Source organism: Chrysemys picta, chromosome 5, assembly GCF_011386835.1.
Source record: "Chrysemys picta bellii isolate R12L10 chromosome 5, ASM1138683v2, whole genome shotgun sequence".
Taxonomy (NCBI): Eukaryota; Metazoa; Chordata; order Testudines; family Emydidae; genus Chrysemys; species Chrysemys picta.
The window spans coordinates 111,002,336-111,026,529 of record NC_088795.1 but is presented as its reverse complement, the minus strand read 5'-3'; the positions used below and the strand labels follow the sequence as shown (position 1 = coordinate 111,026,529).

The window sequence follows — 24,194 nt, the reverse complement described above, 5'->3', positions numbered from 1 at the left end:
AAGTTTAGAGGACATAAGAACCTTCCACTGAAATGTGTTAAGTAATTTGTATATCACAATGGTACAGCTCTCTGGGGTGCAAGAGAGAAGGAGCCATCTACTCATCTGGAGCATAATTTGATTTGATTAGGTTGGAAATTGCAGCTGCAGAGAGTACCGCCGTACTCTAGAATAAAAGTGGGTACTGAAGTTAGTTTGTACATGCAGTGGTGGGCAGAGGAAGGATTTGGAGGAGTGGGTAGAACTTTTCACAGTGTATTTCCTGGATAGAAGTAAATAGGGAATAGTCTTTGAAAAGGTGTTTCAAGCAGATTAGCAACTTGATAATCAAAAGCAGGGTTTCATTGTAGAGAAACCCCAACCAAAAAAAAAAGAGAGATAATGCCATGAACATTAATTATTGTTTTTGTGGTGGTAAGGGCTTTATAAGGAGATCTTCTTATATGATAAGCAGTCTTTCTGAGAGAGTCCAATCATTGCTGAAGCATTTACTTAACTGTAATCCATTATCTTATCTTATTTAATATGCTGCTAGCATTGGTTCTGGCTTTTGAAGGAGAGACCATAGCCACTGTTTTGTGATACATATGTAATCACTTCTCATAAAATGAAAAAAAGTATTTTGAGGTTCAGGTAAGAAGAGATATTTTGAGAAAGACATTTGATATAACATCTATATAGAACATTACAGATTCTCGCAAGATTTCGCACTCCTTTAGGCTGAGCCATGTGGTTTATAAACATTATGTAGTTGTTTTTTCAGCCCTCGCTAACTAAGCTTAGTTGTATTCAGGAATTCAAAATATTTCATTTAATATGAGGTAGAAATATAAATAAGTGTTTTTAGTTACTGTGGGTTTTATCAGAAGGATGCAGATTTCCTTGAGATATTACTCTATCTGTGCTTTGTGACCCTGGAATGTGTCTAATTAGATTTTTCACAGAATGATGGATGCAAATTTGCACTGTGTAAAATTCAGATGATTCTAGGCAGATAAAGGAGGAGATTAGAGGATAACAAAGCTTGAAAACATGAATTTGATTTGCTTTCTTTATGGACAACATGGGGGTATAAAAGATTTTTCTTCTGTGTTTATATAATCTGATTTAACATTTTTTCTCTCTTGTACTAACCTTTTTTTCTGAAATGTGATGTGTTTTTAGAGTGTACACATTAGTTGAAGGTAATAAAAGGCATATTTAGATGATCCTACTATAACAAATCCTTTATCCTTGTAAGTTTATCCCAGCACTACATACTGAGTCTGTAAATCAGACCATACATCAGACTGTGCATCACACTGTAAATTTTCTACTAAAAGGAAGCATTTGGTAAAACTGACATGGAGCTTATTTTATTAAATACACTGGTAACTTGGTAGTTCATTAGTCAGCTGTAGAACTTTTTCTATCTTTAGAGCAGTATATTTTGTGGACAAAATTGTATAGTGGTAAATTTAATATGTCATTCTTACTTTCCATAACAAACTACAAAAACATTAAACTACACAATGTTAAATTAATAAGCAAGGCAGAAATCAAATAGCAATGCAGAAAAATTCAGTTAGGCTAAGTATCTGAGGTCCACCTTATTGGGCCTAGATGTTTTATCAGATCTGCTTAAACAGGATAATTAATTTTTTGAAAATAGTTGTAATATATAAATTTCACCCAAATAAACGCTGAAACATCAGAATATCACAGTTAAGTGCCTGACTTATGATACAGTGTTTAATAATAATAATTAAGGATTACATATTGTCTGTTAGTATCATATAGTCTTTCTCTACAAACTTATATGGAGCTTCTTCTAATGTTTTTCTATTCTTGTATAATTACACTATTCTCATAAGTTACAGTTTGTCACAAAACAATGTCTTATCCAACTGTGGTGGGGGTGGGGGTTGTATGTTTGTTTGTAGGGAACAGATGGGTAGGTTTAAAGAGATTATTAATTCCCTATGAAAATATGTCAACATTTCATATATTCTCAAATATCATGAACAACCACATAAATAGCATATCAACTTGGACCAGAATTATTATAACACATTGTAGCACTAATGTATTGTACTTTGAAATCAAGAGGTCTGAATATATTATATGCTGAGGCTGAAGGATTTTACTGTTACCTGAAAAGATTTATATATATATATAATCCTCTGATTAGTAAGAAAAACTGTTTTACCTGCAATTTCCTGTTTCTGCTTTTTGATAAGCTGATTCATCTTTGGGGAATCTTAATTGATTTATAATGTATTATCCAGACATCTGACAACTCCTGGAAAATCAAGAGTGGTCAGAGGTAGTCTACAAAATACAGAGTGGTTCAGATGAAGATAAGCAGTTCATATGTGATGGTCATCATCTTGGCTGACACTGGGGACCATCAGACTAACGGCATCAATCTCTATAGTTTGAGTTAATGAGCCATAATCTATAGCTGAGGCTGCTGGAGACTCACACTCAGGATGGATCAGCAGAATAGATGTGTAACACAGACTATTCACTGCCATACATGTGTAAGAAACTAAGTTTACTCAATATATTAAAACCTTTAGGCTAAACCCAAGAAGTTATTAAGAAAATTAAATAGTCCTGAACTTAATCAGAATACATGTTATAGATGTGAAAAGGCTTAACAGAGAGGTAAATAAAGAATAGGAATGAATAGTCAGTTTTCATCATGGCAAAAAGTTAAGTCTTATGCCACAGGTTTCTATACCAATGTTAAAAATATTTATTAATAACCTAGAAAAGAGTTGAGTAGTTGTGACGGGTTGGATCACAGAAACCCCCCAGGGAGCTGCCACCCGATGTGCAAAGACTACCCCTGCTTCTGTTTTCCCTGCCAGCTCAGGACTCCAGCACCCTGTCTTGCTGAGCCAGCCACTCCTTTCTGGCTCTAACACAGATCCAGGGTCTGAATCACTTGTCCCAAAGCTGCAGGTTTACCTGAAAACAGCTCGCAGTAGTGTGCTTGTCTTTAGCACTCAGATGCCCAACTCCCAATGGGGTCTAAACCCAGATAAATCTGTTTTACATAAAGCTTATGCAGGGCAAACTCATAAATTGTTCGCCCTCTATAACACTGATAGAGAGATATGCACAGTTGTTTGCTCCCCCAGGTATTAATACATACTCTGAGTGAATTACTAAATAGAAAGTGATTTTATTAAACAGTAGGATTTAAGTGGTTCAAAGTAGTAACAGACAGAAGAAAGTAAGTCACAAGCAAAATAAAATAAAATGCACAAATCTATGCCTAATCAAACTGAATACAGATAATCTCACCCTCAGAGATGCTTCGGTAAGTTTTTTCTCAGACTGGACACCTTCCAGGCCTGGGCACAATTCTTTCCCCTGGTACAGCTCTTGTTGCAGCTCAGGTGATAGCTAGGGGATTCTTCATGATGGCTCCTCTCCCTCTCTGTTCTCTTCCACCCCTTTATATATCTTTTGCATAAGGCGGGAACCCTTTGTCCCTCTGGGTTTCCACCCCACCCCCCCCACTGGAAAAGCACCAGGTTAAAGATGGATTCCAGTTCAGGTGACATGATCACATGTCACTGCAAGACTTCATTACTCACTTGCCAGCACACACATATACAGGAAGACTCACAGGTAAATACAGCCATCTGCAGACAATGGGAGTCATCAAGATTCCAAACCATCCTTAATGGCCCACCCTTTACATAATTACAATAGGCCCTCAGTTATGTTTTACACTTCTAGTTTTAGATACAAGAGTGGTACATTTCTACAAATAGGATGATCACACTCAGTAGATTATGAGCTTTGTAATGATACTTTACAAGAGACCTTTTGCATGAAGCATATTCCAGTTACATGATATTCACTTATCATATTTTTATAAAACCATATAGACTGCACAACGTCACAGTAGTGAGGTGACAAAATTTGCAGATAACACAAGATTGTTTAGATTAATTAAAACAGAACATTTAGGAACTTCAGAGGGATCTTGAATTCATAATACAATGACTGATTAAGTACAATGTTGACACATGCAAGGTAATACATATTTGGATAAAGTATAATTGTAACTCAGCATTCACACTTCTTTAAGAGCAGGTAAATCAGTGTGCCTTTTATTGGGGCTCGACCCTTTAAGGCAAGGGAATTTTGGACAGCATTGTTCCCCTGGACAGTCCAGAAATCAGGTGACCAAGAGGCAGCATGTGACTAGCAGGCTATATAAAGAAATGACTGTCATTCAGAAAGGAGGTACCAGAGTCAGGGCAAGATCAGGAGACTAGCTACAAAGTTTTCTGTAACTTTGTGTGACATTTAATGCAAATTGTTTAATTAGCCAATTACATGTGTCAAGAACATCATTTTTTGAAATACTATGTGGATTTAGTGCTGATGAAAGGTGTTGGATTGAGACTAGATTTCTTTAAACGGTTCCCCCATCTAGTAGGAGCAGGTCTGAAGGACAGACTTCTAGACTTTAAGGTCAGAAGGGACCATCATGATCATCCAGTCTGACCTCTTGCACATTGCAGGTCACAGAACCTCACCCACCCACTCCTGTAATAGACCCATAACCTCTGGTTCAGTTACTGAAGCCCTCAGATCCTGGTTTAAAGACTTCAATTTACAGAGAATCCACCATTTACACTAGTTTAAACCTGCAAGTGACTTGTGCCCCAGGCTGCAGAAGTAGGCGAACTCCCCCCGGTTCTCTGCCAATCTGACTTTGGAGGAAATTTCTTCCCAACCCCAAATATGGCAATCAGTTAGACCCTAAGACATTTGCTGCTAGCAGTTGCAGATCAGCTACATGGCATTGTAGGCAGCCTCATACTATCCCCTCCATAAACTTATCAAGCTCAGTCTTGAAGCCAGTTAGGTTTTTTGCCCCCACTGCTCTTCTTGGAAGGCTGTTCCAGAACTTCACTTCTCTGATGGTTAGAAACCTTCATCTAATTTTAAACCTAAACTTGTAGATGGCCAGTTTATATCCATTTGTTCTTGTGTCCACAGTGGTGCTTAACTTAAATAACTCCTCTCCCTCCCTGGTATTTATTCCTCTAATGTATTTATAGAGAGTAATCGTCTCTCCCCTCAGCCTTTATTTGGTTAGGCTAAACAAGCCAAGTTCTTTGAGTATCCTTTCCTAAGGTAGGTTTTCCGTTCCTCGGATCATCCTAGTTGCCCTACTTTGCACCTCTTCCAGTTTCAATTAGCCTTTCTTAAACATGGGAGACCAGAATTGCACACAGTATTCCAGATGATAGGACCTTTATTCTTTGCACGTCAAAAGAAGGGGGCAGAGGCTTGTGGGAAGCCACAGGCAGCTTGTCAGGGAGCTACAGGGTAACCAGGGTAGTCTGAAAGGGGGTATGGTTGCTGGGCAGAAGGGAACCTGGGAGTGCAAAGTGGAGACTGTCTTGGGATGGCATTGGTTCGATTAACTCATGTCCCCTGTATTAGCCATTAGCTCCCATCACCCTCATTCTGTTCCCCCAATAGCCACTGCTCTCCATAACACCTGCTTCCTTTTAGCTTCTCCAGCAGTCCCTGTCCCCACCTTTCCTTCAGGTAGCCTCTCACCTCCCCTTCCCTGTCCCCGGATAGCTCTTGCCACTCCATCCTCCAACAGTTCCTCTGTTCACCTCATTTCATACCACTAGTTCCTTGTTTCCCCTCCCACTTACCCACTGTAGCCCCTCACCTCTCCTGTCAGTGCAGTGACACTGTGCTGCCTCTTCTCTGCTGAGCTCCACGTGGCATTGGGGGAAAGAGTAGCCAGATGGGGAGGCAGAGAGGCTGCCTAGCTGTATGTTCAGCAGGTGCCACAGGAGCCTCTGGTGGGAGCCATGATAGACTACAACCCAGAACCACATGATTGCCTGGGACCCACCAGAATGCATGACATCCAGGCTGCTCTTTGGGAATATGTGAAGAGAGACTTGTTGCATTTCCTGGGGCTCTCTATCTCCCTTTGGTCCATTCCTCAGTCTCTCTTCTCTCACCATTGGTTGTGACTAGGAGGATTAGGAAAGGCTCATTCTCCTGTCTTTACTTGCTCGCAACCTTCCCTGATAGAGAGGAGAAAGAAGTATTGCTGCTGGGGTTTGTACAGTGCCTTTTTATCTCTGTCAGTATACAGAGCTGCTGGGGATTAAAGGGAATGGGGCCTAGCTGGTAGGGTCTCTTGTGGGAACTAGAACTGTCCTTGGTGGCTGCATGGGAAGCATCTGGCCCCTGCATCTTTTTCTCCTCACTCATTCTTACAATTCAGATGATCAAACGGGCCCCATAAATGAGAGAATAAAGATGTGTGACAGGATCCCTGTGGTACAACCTGGAAGTATGGGACCGCTCTTCCCCCTTAATTCTCCAGCCTGGGCTGTCTCTCACCGTGCTTTGCCAGGGACAAGCAGCAAACACCTCTAAGCCCTGTTATCACTCAACCACCAGCATGCAGAGGCACACACAGCTATACACAGGGAAACACCAGCAAATCTCCCAAGCCCCTGTCTTGCACCCCAGAAGTATACCATCTTACACTGCTCAAGTCCTTCTCTTGAACAATCCAAGCTCATTAATTAGTTCTCCACTTCATTAAAGGAAAGTGGACATGCACTAGCCTATGTAATCTGAGCAAATTCCCCAAGCACTTTGGAGAAACTCTCTGGTAAGAATAAAATGTTAAAGTAAGTTTATTAACTACCGAAAGATTATACATAATTATAAGTGGCAGGTATAAAGATCAGGGATAGTTACTTCAGAAAATGAAAATTAAACATGCATTCTAAATCCTAAACTTTTAGACTAAGCAAGTTTTGAATCAAACAACTTTTCTCACCCCACTGTTGCAAGTAGGTTACAGTTCTTCATACACAGGCTGAATTTCCTTCTCAGCCTGGTACCAATCTCCTCATTCAAAGTCTTTATCTTCCCAGCATTTTTGTTGCCTTCTTCATAGGTGTGGGAGGAGAGAGGTGGTCTCATGTTGCCACTGCCCCTTATTTTATACTCTCAATCAAGTCCCTGGTGGGCCTTGCTGAGTCACAGAGCTGAGCAATCCCCATTGTATAGTGCTTGCACAACTGTCTCTTACAGAATTGTAAATCTCTTGTTTACCACTCCCCTGCTGATCAATGATCATTTAAAGCCAGCCTGGGTGTGGGTCACCACCCTTTTATTCACTGGAGAGCTAGCAGTGGGCGTCTCTCAGACTCACAACATATTTCAATAACAATCATATAGCAAAATCTCATAACATAATACACTAAATTATATACATATTTTGACAGAACAATGAGTTTCACCAGATCATGACCTTTCATATGATACCTTGCAAGGCATGCCTTGGATGAAATATTACAACCATGTACCAATGATGAATATGGGAGTTACTGGGTGCTACTTTGAGGTACAGCATGTCACAGTGGGTCTAGCCCACATGATATAGATGAGTGGACAGTGCTGCATCATGGTTTCAGAAGCCTTTTTGACCAACAATCCCTACATGAATTTTACAACAAGTGATTCCAAATACCCAGTGCAATAAATTCACAAAACCTAGATTCCTTATGTTAAATGGATTTTCAATTTTCTATTTTATATTGCTCTGAGGTACACATGTCCAACTCCCATGGATTACAGTAGGACTTGCATGCTTATATGTGAAAAGAGAGTATGACCCTTATTTCATAGGCACATTAGGTAGGTTTTGAACTGCAATGTCTATGCTGTTTATATTTTTGTGGTGGGGCTAGGAAACAGCAAAATAGACTGTATAGTTTCATTTTGAAAAGCAAAGCTTCCTATAGTTCTGAGAGTTGCAGAGAATATAAAAAAATCACCATAGTTTACAATCTTATTACTTTTAAATGGATCGTTCTATTTAAACCCATTGCTAAGACTGTATGTTCCATGGTACAGATATCCAAACATTTCCTTTTTATAGTTAACTCTCAGTACATAGTTTTGAATAATTATGTAAAACAATTATTTATCGGTTATTTTGGACTTAGTGGGCCAAATCATCCCTGTCATAACTCCTTTGAAAGCTAAATAGTATTAGCTGAGAGAAATTTGGCATATTATATCTAAATTGACAGTAAACAACTGACAATTCACATGTATTCGCCTGGATCTTCCCTTTATATTTTTATATGGTGCCTTGCCTTTCTCGATGCTATAACTCTCTGGGAACCTACAGATGCAAGTGCGTGATGGGCATTTTCAAATAAAAATGTAGGAGCTTTTTTATGATTACAAATAGAACTATACCTAGAATTCTAATCCTAAAACACACAGTGTCCTCCAAAGAAGTCGCTTCCGCTCTAGGAAGGTTTTGGTAGTGCTTGTGAATTGCTTGACTTCATAGTAAATGGACAGTAGGACTTCCTCAGCGTAATCTTTCCACTTGTATACTCCTGATGCTACTATTAATGATCCTAAATAAATCTGCTTACAGTGTGTCTACTGAGATGAGAAACAAGTTCACATTCTGCATTGTATCTACAGCAAATCGTCATCCACATCATTATGTATATATGGGAAAGTGGCAGTTAATGTAGAGTAAAAAGTTAGGTACAATATTGGTTAAAACAATAGTGGGAAGTGAACACATGCAATCTTGATACTTAAGATAAAAATAACCTTGTTACCTAGTAAGCTTAAAGAAATTGTTTGGCAGTTCACATGCAAAACCATGACACTAGCAATGTTGCATGTGCCAGCATATCTCAGTTATTTAGTGCTAGTATTCTTGCTCAGATTTTCCTATAATTTAGATACTTAAGTGTCTAACTTGTTTACATAAATCTCTTAATCTGTCTAATGGGTAAATATGAATCCCTGGCAAGTATTTGGAGTTTCATAAAAGCGTAAGACTACTAAACATACATAAGTTAGATCTGAAGAAAGAGTTTAATTATTTGTACTTCTTGACTGAATTACGCAAAAATCCCAGATAAGTGGTATATGTCAGATGAGATCGACCTGTAATTTATAGTGTTGCAACTCTGTATGTGAAGAAGAGAACATGTTTATACAGCCAAAAAATGAATTTTTGAAATTAAAACAATTATTGACCCTGATTCTCATGGCATAAACCTGTACTCCAGTAGAAGGGAAAAGTAACTGTGATTAAATACATCTCTGTTAATTTATTCTGACATGAATTATACACATTTTAGATTGTTCTTCAGCATTACATTTTTGTATTTTTATGGTATTGTTTTTCTTTGCAGACGGTTGGAGCAAAATTCAATCAAGGTCATCCCTCCTGGAGCTTTCTCACCATATAAAAAGCTTCGAAGAATGTGAGTGAGAAATATTTTAGAATTATATAAAAACATTTTTATAAAACAGGTCATGGTCATACAAAGAAATTCCCATCAAAGTATGAGTATTTAAGAGTGTTTGACAGCCAGAGGATTAACTAATATGGCTGTCTGATTGCTTAGATCGTATAGTGTCTTTGTCATGTTAATAACAATCGCTGGTAACTCAGTGTAATGATACTAATTAATATGAATGTATATATAGAGAAATAGTGTGTCACTATAATGAAAATAATCGCTTAACAGATTTTTTGAAACATATTTTGAAATGACATACCATTGTCATTTCATAATTCCATTGATGCTGTAAGGTCCTGTTGCCATATCAACCTAACTCAAACAATACTTCATAAAATGTCTTTAACCCTTTTATTATTACTAAAAATAAATCTAATAATTATTTTGTATGACTATTTATTTTACATAACCATGTGGTATTTCAGTGTAATGTGGTGATTTTAGTGCTTTGATGTTTTAATTTTTCAATTTTGTCTCACAAGGCCAAACTAAATATTTAGGTTTAGCCTTTTCTCCAATGACCGAAGCTAATTACATAATATTTTAATAGTTATTTTCTGTGGAATGGGCTAGAATTCATTTAATATACCCTCATTTCTTATTTTAGTGACCTGAGCAATAACCAGATCTCTGAGACAGCTCCAGATGCTTTCCAAGGCCTGCGTTCACTCAATTCACTGTAAGTATCAATGTGATTGTCTCAAAAGAAAGGCAAAATTTCTAACATTTGTGGTATTCAATTTTTAAAAATGTTTGGCTTCATGCAAAATTCTCATTTAATCTTCATTTTTCTTGCCCTTGAAAACTGTAAGATAACGTCAGAGATGTCAGAACTATAACCTGACATCATGTTGTGGCTGAATGCTAAAATTTCTTAGATTCAGGTCTTGAGAAGGATCCATGTGCTATTAATGTAAAAAGGTCCCAGCTGGATCCTTTGATAACTTGGAGCAGTAAGCCAGTCAGGGAATGGAAAACACACCTCTTCTCATGCCATATTCACTCATGTTAAATTGAAAAATATTGTCTGGAGTAAACTCATGATGATTTAAAATTTGTTCCACTTTGAAAGTGGCAGGTTTGTCCCCTTTTTATCATGATCATTAGCAGAAATTATGACAATTCATGCTGATCAGTTTTGTGAATAAACTTAGTTTTCACATGCAAAGCTTACAAAGTGAATACTGATAGCCTCATGCTACTTTACTCTCCATCCGTTAGAGAATAGGACCTTTTGTTTTTTTCAACTTCTGTCATTTGATCCTTAATTATAATTAAGTACTGTTTTACTGCTCCTACTTGACTTTGTTTTCACAGAATTGGTTACTTCAGAAATACTTTGAAGTGGAATGGAAGTTTATACAGTTTATTTAAAATTACTTCCTTTATTGCAGACAGGGCTTCCACTACTTTTGGCAGTTCTAAAGGATTCTAAATATAATGATTTTTTTTTTGTTCCCCTGAGGAGCATCCATTTTATTTTCACACATCCCATTCTATCTGCTTTTTCACATTAAAATATTGGCTCCTATTAAATCTGTATAGGAAGATGCTATGCAAGCTGCTTCTCAGATTATTTCATCAGAAATTGTCTAAGTACATGGAACCAGCTGTTCTACTGTTATAAGAAAAAATCATAATTGTAATTCATTTTTCTAACTAAAACCAAAAATTAGAAAGTTATGGATTTTAGAGAATAGATCTTTCCAGATAAGCATTTACCTAATGAAGACAGATTGCCCTCTGTGAAATAATCTCTCCTCAAATAATACTTTTGAAGATCTGAAAGGGTAAATGATTATAGCATTATGTGATTTAGTTAAGAAAAATATTGCATAAGTGCTACCTACAGGAAATCTTGACTTAAGGGGCTAAATGTAACTTGTTCTGGTTTTCTATGTATGGGATGGTCTTTTTGTAAAAGGCACTGGTCTGGGAGTTGAAGACTCGGGTTCTACTCCCTGCTCTGCCATCGACATGGTGTGTGTGAACTTCAGCTAATCATTTTGTTTTTCTGTGCTTTACTTTCCCCATCTATAAAATGGAATGTCATATGTACCCTCTTAGTAAAATGCAATGAGATCTTTGGATTAAAAAGTGCTAGAAAAAGAGCTAAGTATTCTTGTTGTACTGTGTGCATATACCATAATGCATATTTTATCAGTCTGTGTTGTTTTCTTAAGGTTGCAAAGCCAAGAACTCAAAAGCTAGGAAGTATTATTGCTGCATGATTTTTTTTATTTTACAAACCTACTTTAACATGCACATCAGTTGTTGCCTCCAGGGTCTTCACAAGGTGCCATTGTGGGTCTCAGAGTTGCAGTTTGGAAACCTTTAGTACAATATATAATTTTTTACTGGCCTTTTAACTAATTTTCTTAGTCAAATGAACATTTTGACTTATATCATGTGTCAGTAAAGAAGGTGATATATTTCATTAGGAGATATGGCAGATCAGTGTGTTATGGATTAGCAGGTAAACTCTTCCACTTCTGAAAGAGTATGATGGAGTTTTATTTTAGTGTCTGCTGTAGAATCAACAATGAGAAACAAATTCAGACACAAATCTTTAGTATCAGGGGTCTCTGTCAGTGATACTGGCTGCTATCTGGAGCCATGTGGTACATAAAAAAATAAACTGCTTAGAAGAAAGTTGTCTTGTCAGTACTTATACTTTATTACCCACTGACCAGTTTATCTGTAGACTAAGTTTCCTATCACCTTGTTAAAGTAGATACTTGGGCCCTGATCCTGCAATGGTCTTTGTAGGGTCAGATTTCTGCACCCATACAGGGGAGCTTGCCGGGGTATTAGTTTTAAGTCCCAAATGTCTTGGTTATTTCTATTTAGAATCATTTCAGGGAAGACGGAAGAAGTTTCTTTCTGTCTTCCAAGTCAGATCCAGAAAACTTGTACCTTAATAGTAGCCACCTTGATTGATTCTTTTTTTGTTACAGTGTCCTCTATGGAAATAAAATTACAGAACTTCCAAAAGGCCTGTTTGAAGGACTCTTCTCTTTACAATTGCTGTGAGTATTTGTTTAATGCTTATTTCATTTTGAATTAACTGGTGGGAGTGGGGATCGGACTTGAAACTTTGATATGTACCCAGAAAAGAAGGGATAGGAAATTATCCCTATATGCAATATCAGATGTGCGGTGAAATCATTCATTCTAGTTTTTGTAGACGAAACTAGAGGAGTCAAGACTTCTAGATTCTATCCCTGGCTCTGACTTTTGTTTGTAAGGTGTTCCTTTGATCAAGTCATGTACACTCTGTGTCCCAGTTTACCCACCATTAAAATGGATATAACGTTGACCTGTCTTGTGAAAATTAGATAACTATGCAAAGTGCTTTCAGATCCTTGAGCTGAAGGTGTTGTATACACCGAGTACCAGTTGAGAGTCTACATTTATCACAGTAGAAATATATGATTTAACAGTGAGTATCAAGGGGAGCATCATGGTGATATGTTTATCAAACTTTCTCAAAAGATTCAGCAGGATTGACAGTGCAGTTGTAGTACTGTCTAAAAATAGATTGTGTGCACTAAGCCATAAATCAGCAGTGATGTTCTGCAGTGGAGAATCTGGGAATTGCTCGCTTGTAGCTGTAAAGTCTGATGATCTTAGAAAATAACATCTACCCACTTGATTAGAAGCTTTTCTTGCCCAGACTTTATAGAGATGTGATAGGCAAAATTTCTCCTATAAATTCTTCTGGAAGAAAGTGGCAAACTAGGAAGTCAGTGATGTGAAAATATAAATCATAGCACCATCTGGGGTTGATGTTTCATCTTTAGATCCTGATACAGTACTCAAGAAAGCATTTGTCTTTGTTTCCTTCTGAGAGGAGTTTGTTACCGAGAATTATATTCACTGAAAGATCAAAGATAAATCTTTGTTTCTATTCACGCTATATTGAAAGCTCCACTATACTCTGATAAATTTTGCAGCGCCTTTCCTTATTTTATTTGAAGTGCATGTCCTCCCTTGACCACACTTCTGTTCAAATACAAATCCACCTTTACATTGCAGTAAAACCCAGTTTTTCAAAGCATAGAACACACTAACTTCACTATTCACCCTGATAAATGAAAAAAAGGGAAGAATCAAAAGGGATATGATTTGAAAAATCCAACAAGTTTCATGATAAACTTAATTTTTGTTGTTGTTTAAAAAAGGTAATAGACTTCTGTAAAAACACTCTTCCTTTTTATCTTTTTATATTTGTAATATGGGAGGGATGGGGGAAAAGTGTTTGTCTTTGGAGATGGAGAAGAAAATCAGATCCAGGAGATATCTGGACTATATCTTATTCTGTGCCACCAGTTTTTTACTATAACTTCTGGAAATGTGGCCATATGCTGATTAGTAACATGTAATTAAGCATGCCATTGTACATCTCTCCCAGCTAATGCACACAATGTTCAGTCCTTCTTTTGGGAAAAAGGCAAAGTTTTCCTTGCCCATACTTGATTTCTCAAGCTCATTTCCTTGCTCAAATAAACACCACCTACATACATTCCATGAACACACACAACACTGCGATTTTACTAAAGAAGTCAGTGCATTTCAACTCCTATGTGTAAATGGTACAGAATAATTACAGAACACCTAAATAAGTTATTTTAATTCAATAAAAAAATGCGCACTTGTTAATTAAGGTTTATATAATATTAAACAAAATAACCTTCTTGTTCCGGTTGCAAATGGGTACAAAGAATTATTGGTGATACCACAGTGAAGCTTGAGTGACAATAAACTAATTCTTTCTATTTTATAATTGTCTTTCATATAACAGATTATTAAATGCCAACAAGATAAATTGCCTACGAGTAGATGCTTTCCAAGATCTACACAACCTGAACCTTCTCTCTTTGTATGATAACAAGCTTCAAACCATTGCTAAAGGCACCTTTTCACCCCTACGGGCAATTCAGACTTTGTATGTATACTTTTATTTGTGTTGTATGTAATGCAACTTTCTATTTATGTTTGTTTTCTATAACATAAGAGCATTTCAGGAATAGTTGAGACCAATTGCAAATAATGTGTAAAAAAAATTTTTTTTTCCTTCATGAAAGGCATTTGGCTCAGAACCCATTTATTTGTGACTGCCATCTGAAGTGGCTGGCGGATTATCTTCATACAAACCCTATTGAGACCAGTGGTGCCCGTTGCACCAGCCCCCGCCGTCTGGCAAACAAAAGGATTGGCCAGATCAAAAGCAAGAAATTCCGCTGCTCAGGTAATTTGCTTAGTTCAGCTGCTATTTCTCTTTTATTGCCAAAAACAGTGGTTACAGAAGTTTTAATAAAAGCAGCTGGTTCTCTACTGAATTATTAAACATTGCAGAACCTTTTTTGTTCTTCTACTGAACAAAGAGGAAAATAATGGGCGGCTCACATTATTTGATCATGGAATATATTGTAGTTAACACATTTGGCACTAAATCTAACTAGCACTAAATCTAACCGAAGAAATGTAATATACAGCACTTTAGAATGAAATGATAGAGTTATTCTCTACAAGGATTACCAGCATAAATCATTTAAACGAAGTTTCACAAGGCTTTGGAATACGTGAAAGATCTAAATATTTCCAGCTAAATATGGAAACATGACCTATTCGTGTTACACAGGGAGCTTACCTCATACTGAAATTTACTGTTTGCTTTTTCTAATCTTATTCCATTTCCTACTTACATTTTTCTAAGCCCTAACCTCTGTCATATGGTATCCAGCTGTTCCAGGTGCATTTCACATTCTACAGTTTATTCAGCTTTGAGTGCAAATACCGAAAGAAAACTGTTTATTATCCATGTTCCGGATATAGTTATAACTATTCACATGTCGTTTATCAGCTTTTGTTGTGAAAACACTTTTTTTCACATAATTATCTGCAGTTAACTGTAGTCCATACTTAATCTAATAGAACACATTCTCTGCTTGCTGACATTCAGGTGCATCTTCTATTTTTTCTCTTTGTTTTTATTTAGCTAAAGAACAGTATTTCATTCCAGGTAGGTTTGGCTCTGCAGTAAGACTGACTAACTGCAGACACCCTCTCCTCTCCCCACCCAAAAGCAAAATTTGTCATAGCTTTAGGAAACTGATGCATGTGTTTTAAATATAGTCAATACTCTATAGATAAATATATTTTCTTGTGTAGATTACTAGTAGTTCTGTTTTCTGAATATGAGGGCTTTGCATGCAGCTCCTGATATCTTTTTTTTTATCTCACAAATCTGCACATAGCCTATGAAAATGGTACTTTTATTTACATTAGTTAGAAGGTTGCACCTGTTACTATATATTCCAACTGACATCTTTACCTACCTTGTATATCTCACCTACTGTAACACTGTTTTTAAAATGTAGCTGTTGAGCTGCTTTTAAATACAGAAAAATCTTCCTACTGTCAAAGAGCTAGTACAACTTAAAGCCACTTTAAAAAATGACCCTTTCTTGCTTTGCTTTTATGCTCTAAACCAGCAGTTCCCTGCTGTCTATCTGCAACTATTGCTTGCTCACCTGTGACCCTATGATTCCTGTGTTTTATGAAATCACAACAGAATGCCAGGAAAAGAATGGTGATGTTCTTCATTAAAGGCATTTTAAAATCTCTCACACACATTGTGCGTTAGAAATACTTTTTGTTAAAGAGGAAACAAAATTTAAGAGTTGGGGTGAAACAGTAATGTAAACATCACTTTCAAGTACTGTAATACTGTGACATTTTCCAAAGGAAAAATGATATTGCCCTAGCTCTTTGAAATTTGTTTCTTTTCCCTTTGCTGTCAAGCGTGTGCACTGCTTTCTTTATAGACAAATACTTACGTTATGTTCCTAACAGGTGATAAATAATTGATTGGCCAAGTACACAAGTGTATAACTACAAAAAGTTTCTCTCATAGTTTAATATCTAGAAAAATATTCACAGTAGCTTATTGAATGCACTTGTTCTTTCAAACACTACATGTATATTGTCTTTCTGCAGTGTTTTAAATACTGATTTATTGATTGATCTTACCTATTACCTTTTAAACTGGTATCTTTAACCGCTTTGCTTTTATTGCCATGCAATTTTCTTTTTAAACTGGAATGATCGTGTGAGATTTTTTCATGTCCTTCTACTAATAAGTTGGCTTGAGTTTTATAGGGGAAAAAGAAAATTGGACAAGGACGGTAGTTTGCCATCACTGGCAGCAGTAGCAACTTCTTATTTTAAAATAGCTTACAGTGGGGGAGGGAGATCTGATTTCCCCAATCTATCTGGCCACCTGAATTCCATAATGAGTAGAACAGCTGTATTCCTCACACAGAGAGTCTTCTACTCAATATTGCCAAAATGGCTTTTGTCTCTAAATTAGAAGCATTTTACTAGCAAGTATCTTTAACATGCAATTTATAACATGGCCACGCACAGCTCTGATTTATTTACCTTCAAGAAATAATATCCTACTTAAAATTGTAATTGCTAAAATGTGAAACATATCAGGAAGTTCTGAGAATATTACTTTTTGAAGTGTGGCTTCAGTGTATCCTCTTCCTATTAAGTAACTAATGGACATAGTGTACAATGTGCAACATTTCTTCAAACTTTGGAGATCTTGACCTAAATATTTTATGTGATTTAGTTTGAACTACTATGCATATACAAGTTAGAATTTTTCTTGCTCATAAGTAATTCTCAAAGCCCATTTAAAAAAAAAAGTTGGATACACTTCATGCTTAGATAAACATAATTTAAAAAAGTCAGCATTTTCTATAGCAGGTTAAATGTAGACTTTTTATAGCTGAGAGATCTGGGTCCACAGACACTTAAACTATTTTAACAGTATTCCCACAGTCATGTTTGAAGACTAAAGGTTATAACAGTAATAAAAGCAGGAACCTGAACAAATCCTGCTTTTGTATTAGTTCATAAAATATTTCAAGTAGTTATGTCATATACATTACTTGAAGCTAAGTAGACGCTAAAATATTACAGTATGTGAGGCCTCTTTTGTTCTATGGTACTTGTGACTGTTTCCCCAAAGTTTCTTTGATTATTTTTTTTATTTTAAGTGGCTTAGCATACATTTGTATACAGCAGCATTACTCTATCTTATCGTAATAAAAGAATTTTTAAAAAGATAAATTATACCACATGAAAAGTATAATCATCTATAAATAGTTCATAATTAATCTCTACCCTTTAGCTTAGTTGAAGTTTTGTATGCCACTTAAAATGAATTCTTCTCTGTCCTAGAGATGGTGCCTCATTGCAACATCCTGTAATCAAAGAAATAATATTGAGGCAAGAGAGTGAGAGTGCTTAGTTTCATGTTTTTATTTTAATTGGGATTACTCTGTCTTTCTTTCCTTCTTGGCTATCTTTACTTTTGCAGGAGTTCACCATTTTGGCTGTAAGTAAAGTTCAGTGTCTGAACTAAATCACAGTGTACTTCCCATCCCTGGTGCACCTTCTTCTACTAGTGTCTTTCCACCTTTGTCCAAGAAGAACCCACAGGTCCTTTGAGCTTCTTTCTGTTTTCCCTGTCACCCACCCTCAGTTCCTTACTGGATGTTTTCTGCTGATATGTATAGGATTTTATTTTTGTTCTGTTGATTGTGGGAAATGGTGGAAGAAACTTGCAATGTGGTCTATTTCTTGTACTTTTTAGTTAAGCTGTGACAGTAATACTGTTACAGTGGCAGTGGACATTCTGTAATAGGAATGCCATGTCATGTAAGCAAGTATTAAACTTCAAGAGATTCTGTAGCTTTTCCCTACTCCTTCCTCTTTTTCCTTGCTCTTGTCCTTGGCCTAGTGGATGCAGTTATGATAATTTAGCGAGATTTTCTGTTGTGCTTGATCTAACCATGTGGTTGCAAGGTATGAGTAAAACATGGTTCTGTCAAGCACCATGGAACGTCACGCAGCTTTCTACAGCATGGCAAGCTGCTGAGGCTTAAGTCAGGATTATACATTTTTAAAATTAAAGGAGAAAATAGGGCTTTGAATCTTATGTATTTGAGATTACGTGGAGGATTGGGGACTGTAAAAGAAATGACTATAGAAGGTTAATGAAGTCCAGTCAACAACAAAAAGAGTAACAAGAGAAAAAAGAAATGGCATACAAGAATCTATTAAATCTTGACACATAGAGAGAAAAATAAATTCTGTAATAATCAGTGGCATTTGTGTAATTAGATGGAAACCAGGCAAGATTGGCTGACAGCACAATCAGCAGAAAGTACAGCTGTGAAAAGCTTAAGTTTTTAGTGTTCTCCCATCATATGAACTTGGTCACAAATTTTTCCAGCATATCTCAAGCCCCTGTATTTTAACCCTCTCTTGAAGCCTTAATGTGTGTTTAGTAGCACAAAGTTTACCAAACATTTCTCAAGTTATTTGTCTATACTCTACATTGCAGATCTGTCATTTTAATTTTCTCATGAGAAATGAATCTCATACTCTATGGACTCAGTGTCTGTATTTTGCCTTGACTCTTCCACAGGCACCGAAGATTACAGATCAAAACTAAGTGGAGACTGCTTTGCAGATCTGGCTTGCCCTGAAAAATGCCGCTGTGAAGGAACCACAGTGGACTGCTCCAATCAGAAGCTCAACAAAATTCCTGACCACGTCCCCCAATACACAGCAGAGTTGTAAGTTCAACCCGCAATAATATGCTGCTCGCCAGTGGGAGTACAGCTAAAATTTTGGTATGAAAAGTCAACACAGCTTAAAAGAAAGAAGGGAAAAAAGAAGCTCAAACTACTCCCCTCCCCCTCCCCATTGTTTTGAATATTGAACGATGTTATAACCGAATTTAAAGCATTTTTGTTAACACTCGACCCATTGAAGTGTTATAGTACATCAAAAGCAAAACAGAATACCTAAACTAACAAAAAATAACAAGGTAACTGCTGTACCATGCCATGTTTCCACTCCATGATTATCTGCTGTTTATTTTATTTTTTTATTGTGGGGGGGGGGGGAGAGGGCATTATTTTTTATTTATAGAAAAGTAGCAAATCGGTGACCCAATCAAGAAGCAGGACCACATTATGCTCAGTGATGTACAGACATGTAACAAAGAAGACAGTTTCTGCCCCAGATTGTTCACAGTGTACATGTCAGACGGGAAACAAGTGGTGGATGAAACAAACAGGAAAGGACTGGGTTGTGAGGATGAGAGAAAAATAAAACAAACAGAGTAGAGCAGAAGAAGAGAAGTCACAGCTTGGTGCTTACCTAACCAGTACCAGATGGAAGTGATCTGTAGGCATTACAGCAGAGGTAGGTTTCAAAGAGGAATTTAAAGGGAGATTAAATTCAGACAGTTTTATGGGTTTGTCCCATGCATAGGGGGCAGTATGGATGGATGTGCAGAAGTGCTTCAGAATTAAGCAAACAGGTGAATGACCATTATTGACAGAGTGAGGTAAGGAGCATAAATTCTGACAAGTCAAGTGTAAAAGTATTTTAGGCAGGCCAAAAAAAAAAAAAGAATGTGGAGAGCAACTAGCAAAAGACACAAAAACTAACACCAAAATATTTTTAATTACATCAGAAGTGGAAAGCCAGTCAAATAATCGGTGGGGCCACTGGACAATCAAGGTGCTAAAGGAGCACTAAAGGAGGACAAGGCCGTTGATTCCCACACCTGAACCATTCTTTTTGGATGCCAAACTGAGGAACTGTCACAGATTAAGGTGTCAATAGAGGAAGTTTTAAAACAAAATGATAAACCAGAACCAGATGGTATTCACCAGGAGTTCTGAAAGAACTCAGATATGAAATTGCAGAACTACTAACTAGTATGTAACCTACCGCTTAAATCAGCCTCTATACCAGATGACTGAAGGAAAGCTAATGTAACATCAATTTTTAAATAAGGCTCCAGAGGAAATTCTGGCAATTAAAGGCCAGTAAGCCTAACTTCGGAATCAGGCAAATTAGTTGAAACTGTAGTAAAGAACAGAATTATCAGTTGAATACATGAGTCAACACAACCTTTGTAAAGGGAAATCATTACTCACTAATCTATTAGAAAACTTTGAGGGTTCAAATAAGCATGTGTATGAGTGTGATCCCATAGATATAGTGTACTTGGACTTTAAGAAAGCTTTTGACAAGATCGCACACAAAAGGCTCTTAAGCAAAGTAAGTGCAGTCAGGGGATGAGAGGGAAGGTCTTCTCATGGATCAATAACTGGTTATAAGATAGGAAATAAAGGGTAGGAAATAAATGGTCAGTTTTCACAATGGAAAATGGTAAATCATAGAATCTCAGGATTGGAAGGGCCCTCAGCAGGTCATCTAGTCCAACCCCCTGCTCAAAGCATGACCAGTCCCCAACTAAATCATCCCGGCCAGGGCTTTGTCAAGCCTGACCTTAAAAACCTTTAAGGAAGGAGATTCTACCACCTTCCTAGGTAACCCATTCCAGTGCTTCACCACCCTCCTAGTGAATTTTTCCCCCTAATATCCAACCTAAACCTCCCCCTCTGCAACTTGAGACCATTACTCCTTGTTCTGTCATCTGCTACCACTGAGAAGAGTCTAGATCCATCCTCTTTGGAATTCCCTTTCAGGTAGTTGAAAGCAGCTATCAAATCCCCCCTCACTCTTCTCTTCTGCAGACTAAATAATCCCTGTTCCCTCAGCCTCTACACATAAGTCATATGCTCGAGCCCCTCAATCATTTTTGTTGCCCTCCGCTGAACTCTTTCCAATTTTTCCACATTCTTCTTGTAGTGTGGGGCCCAAAACTGGACACAGTACTCCAGATGAGGCTCACCAATGCCGAATAGAGGGGAATGATCACGTCCCTTAATCTGCTGGCAATGCTCCTATTTATACACCCCAAAATGCCGTTAGCCTTCTTGGCAACAAGGACACACTGTTGATTCATATCCAGCTTCTCATCCACTGTAACCCTTAGGTCCTTTTCTGCAGAACTGCTGCCTATCCACTTGGTCCCTAGACTGTAGCAGTGCCCCAGTAAAGGTCCCCAAGGACCTTCACTGGGACCAGTGCTGTTCAACATGTTCATAAATTATCTGGAAAATGGGGTAAACAGTGAGATGACAAAGTTTACAGAAGATCAAAGATTACACAAGATAGTTAAATCCAAAGTTGACTGCAAAGAGTTACAAAAGGATCTCACTAAACTGGGTGACTGGCAAACAAAATGGCAAATGAAGTTCAATGTTGTAAAGTTCAAAGTAATGCATATTGGAAAACACAATCGCAACTATACAAAACGATGGATTCTAAGATAGGATATTAGGCTATATGGACAATTGGTCTGCCCCAGTCTGGCTGTTCTTATGAGTTGATGCCTTGATGTGCTAGTAGACCTGGCAGATAGGGTGGACTAAATGGTGAAGGAGCTTAAAGGTAAAGGGAAGGAGCTTGTGTTTGATGCAGTGGAAGAACGAGAGCCAGTGAAGAGAAGCAAGAAGGGGAGTAATATAATCAGAATGACAAGCCAGAAAGGTGGTGCTAGCAGCAACATTTTGAATGGATTTGAGGAGGTGCAATGTAACTGATGTCAAGATGAGATTATAGTAGTTAAGGCATGAGGTGATGAAGGCCCGAACAAGAGTCCTGGCAGTCTGTACAGACCAATAAGGCTAAATCCTTGAAATGTTGTAACAAGAAGACTTGGATATAGTCTGGATATGTGCATTAAGAGAGAGGGCTGAATTGAAGATGATGCCCAAATTGCAGGTCTGAGTGATGTCCTATAAGCAGTCCCACACTTCAATTTCTCCTCTTGGTTACTCAAACTTAAAAAGAGGCTTTTTACAAATCCTTTAATCGGATCTGGTTTATTAACTTAAAGTTAAAAAAAAACCCACAAAAGTCTTCCCTCCAGCATTAAGCTGGCACAGCTCCAAACTTCCTTGGTGTCAGGGTCTTCCCTGCTGGCTACTCCCAGATCTTGCTAGCTGGAGCTCAGCCTTCTGGCTTTGGCTTCCAGGCCCCAGTCCTTCTCCCAGTCAGGGGTTCCTGCTTTATTAAATTAAGAAACATTCAAAATAAAGTTTTCAAGTCCATGCATTCGACCAGGCCTTCCCTGCCTATTGTCTCACTACCCAGGTTTCAGTTTCTCTGCTGGAGCCTACTCACTCCCAGCAGCCTCTGTACTGACTTCTGTTCTTCCTGAGAACTCCCTGAAAAAACTCTCTCTGCAGCTTCCTGCTGCTCTTAGAGGAGAATCACGTGATTCCTGCTCAGGTGTTCAGGGTTGGCTGGCTCCAGGCCTCTTGCCCTTAAGGGTATGGCTACATTGGAATAAAAAACTCATGGAACTGAAACCCAGAGCTCAAGTCTATTGACTTGGGTTCGCAGGGCTCGGGTGTGGGGTAAAGATTTCAGGGTAGATGTTTGGGCTTGGGCTGGAACCCTGGCTCTAAGATCCAGCCCCCTTGCAGGGTTTCAAAGTTAAAGCTCAAACCCAAGCATCTGCATTGCAATTTTTAGTCCCATGAGCCAATTCAGCTGCCCTGGGTCAGCTGCGGCTGTGCTGTGGGTCTTTTATTGCAGTGCGTACGTACGCTAAGACACAATATCTGCAGTCATAGCTAATTAACAAGCAGTGGGGAACAAGAAGCAGGTCCCTAGCCAAGGAGATGAGAAAGGTGTTCTCCTGGGCAGAATTTTTCCCACTTGCTATCTGGGCCACTCGTGTACTTGGAGTGTTGAACTGGCTCAGCACTTAGGATTTCATCAAGAAAATATTTCTCCAGATTAGTTCAGGACCAGCCACGGACCTGTTTGCAACACACATGAATAATATAGCCAGGATAGAGGCATAATTGTGGGTAATGAATCACTTTGTCAAGTGAACCAAGCCTTGCTATAATCATTTCCTCTTCTGCTATTTGTTCCGATAGTCCGTTAGAAAATAAGGGCACAGGAGGCGGTCATGCATCTGTTCTGCTACTGAAGTGCTCTGGAACACAATCCTACAAGCTCTATAAGGCATCCTGGAAGTAAGATACTTTGCTGATTATTTTCTGACATGTGGGATAACTCATGAGGCCCTTGACAAATCACTGAAATCAGTATTCAAGACACTCCTGGAGAAGAACCTCACTCTAAATGGAACAAAATATCAGTTCTATAAATCCTTTTTACTGTTTTTCGCTATAACTTTTCAGCAGCTGGCACAGCAGCAGATCCAAACTTGATAGTCACCATCAAAAGTTTAGCAGCACCACAGAGTGTCAGTGAAGTACACAGTGTCAGTGAAGTACACAGCCTCCTGTAAATGCTCAGCTGTTGTGCACACTTCATTTCACACTCCACAATAGCAGCTTAAAAGCGAAGCCATAAACCTGAGAAGTCCAAACTTAAGAAACTATACAATCCAATGCCCTCAAACAGTTTGCTGCTTCCTTATCTGCTTTGACAGTGTAATATCCTACTTTCAAGCAAACAGACACGCGATGGTGGCATCACCAGCACACAATGATTCAGTGACAAACACTGCCAGAATAATTGCCATTGCCAGAAGAACATTGACACCAATGGAAAAATAGAGAAAGAAGGTCTCATTGTGACTTGGAGCTATGTGTTTGGAATACGATGATCACAGAAAACAAACCTCTTGAACAAATATTTAACAATTCAAAATCTAAGCTGTTCACTAGATGAGTTCTTCAATTCCAACCATATAAATTCCATGTGATCCACAGCCATACAAGTTCCAACCCTTCAGTCCATGTGTCTTGCTTCCTTGCAGGTCCACTGAGGACTTGACCTTATTGATGGTAGTGTGCATTTATATTGTCACACATGCAGCACCGAAAGCAATGACGCTGCATGAGCCTCAGCTTG

General features: G+C 38.0%; 1 protein-coding gene across 10 annotated transcripts in view; it reads left to right on the top strand.

Annotated features, from left to right (window-relative positions):
* The window catches only part of SLIT2 (slit guidance ligand 2), a 437,206-nt gene that overhangs the window by 306,779 nt on the left and 106,233 nt on the right, over positions 1 to 24,194 (top strand). For 7 of the 10 annotated variants that reach the window (XM_065598179.1, XM_065598182.1, XM_065598176.1 and 4 more), the window contains 7 exons: positions 9,237 to 9,308; positions 9,955 to 10,026; positions 12,305 to 12,376; positions 14,152 to 14,295; positions 14,435 to 14,598; positions 15,349 to 15,372; positions 18,856 to 19,006. In XM_065598179.1, coding sequence (XP_065454251.1) covers positions 9,237 to 9,308; positions 9,955 to 10,026; positions 12,305 to 12,376; positions 14,152 to 14,295; positions 14,435 to 14,598; positions 15,349 to 15,372; positions 18,856 to 19,006 — 699 coding nt within the window. The remainder of the gene's footprint in view (positions 1 to 9,236; positions 9,309 to 9,954; positions 10,027 to 12,304; positions 12,377 to 14,151; positions 14,296 to 14,434; positions 14,599 to 15,348; positions 15,373 to 18,855; positions 19,007 to 24,194) is intronic. The other 3 variants (XM_065598181.1, XM_065598177.1, XM_065598183.1) reach the window with 1 other exon arrangement.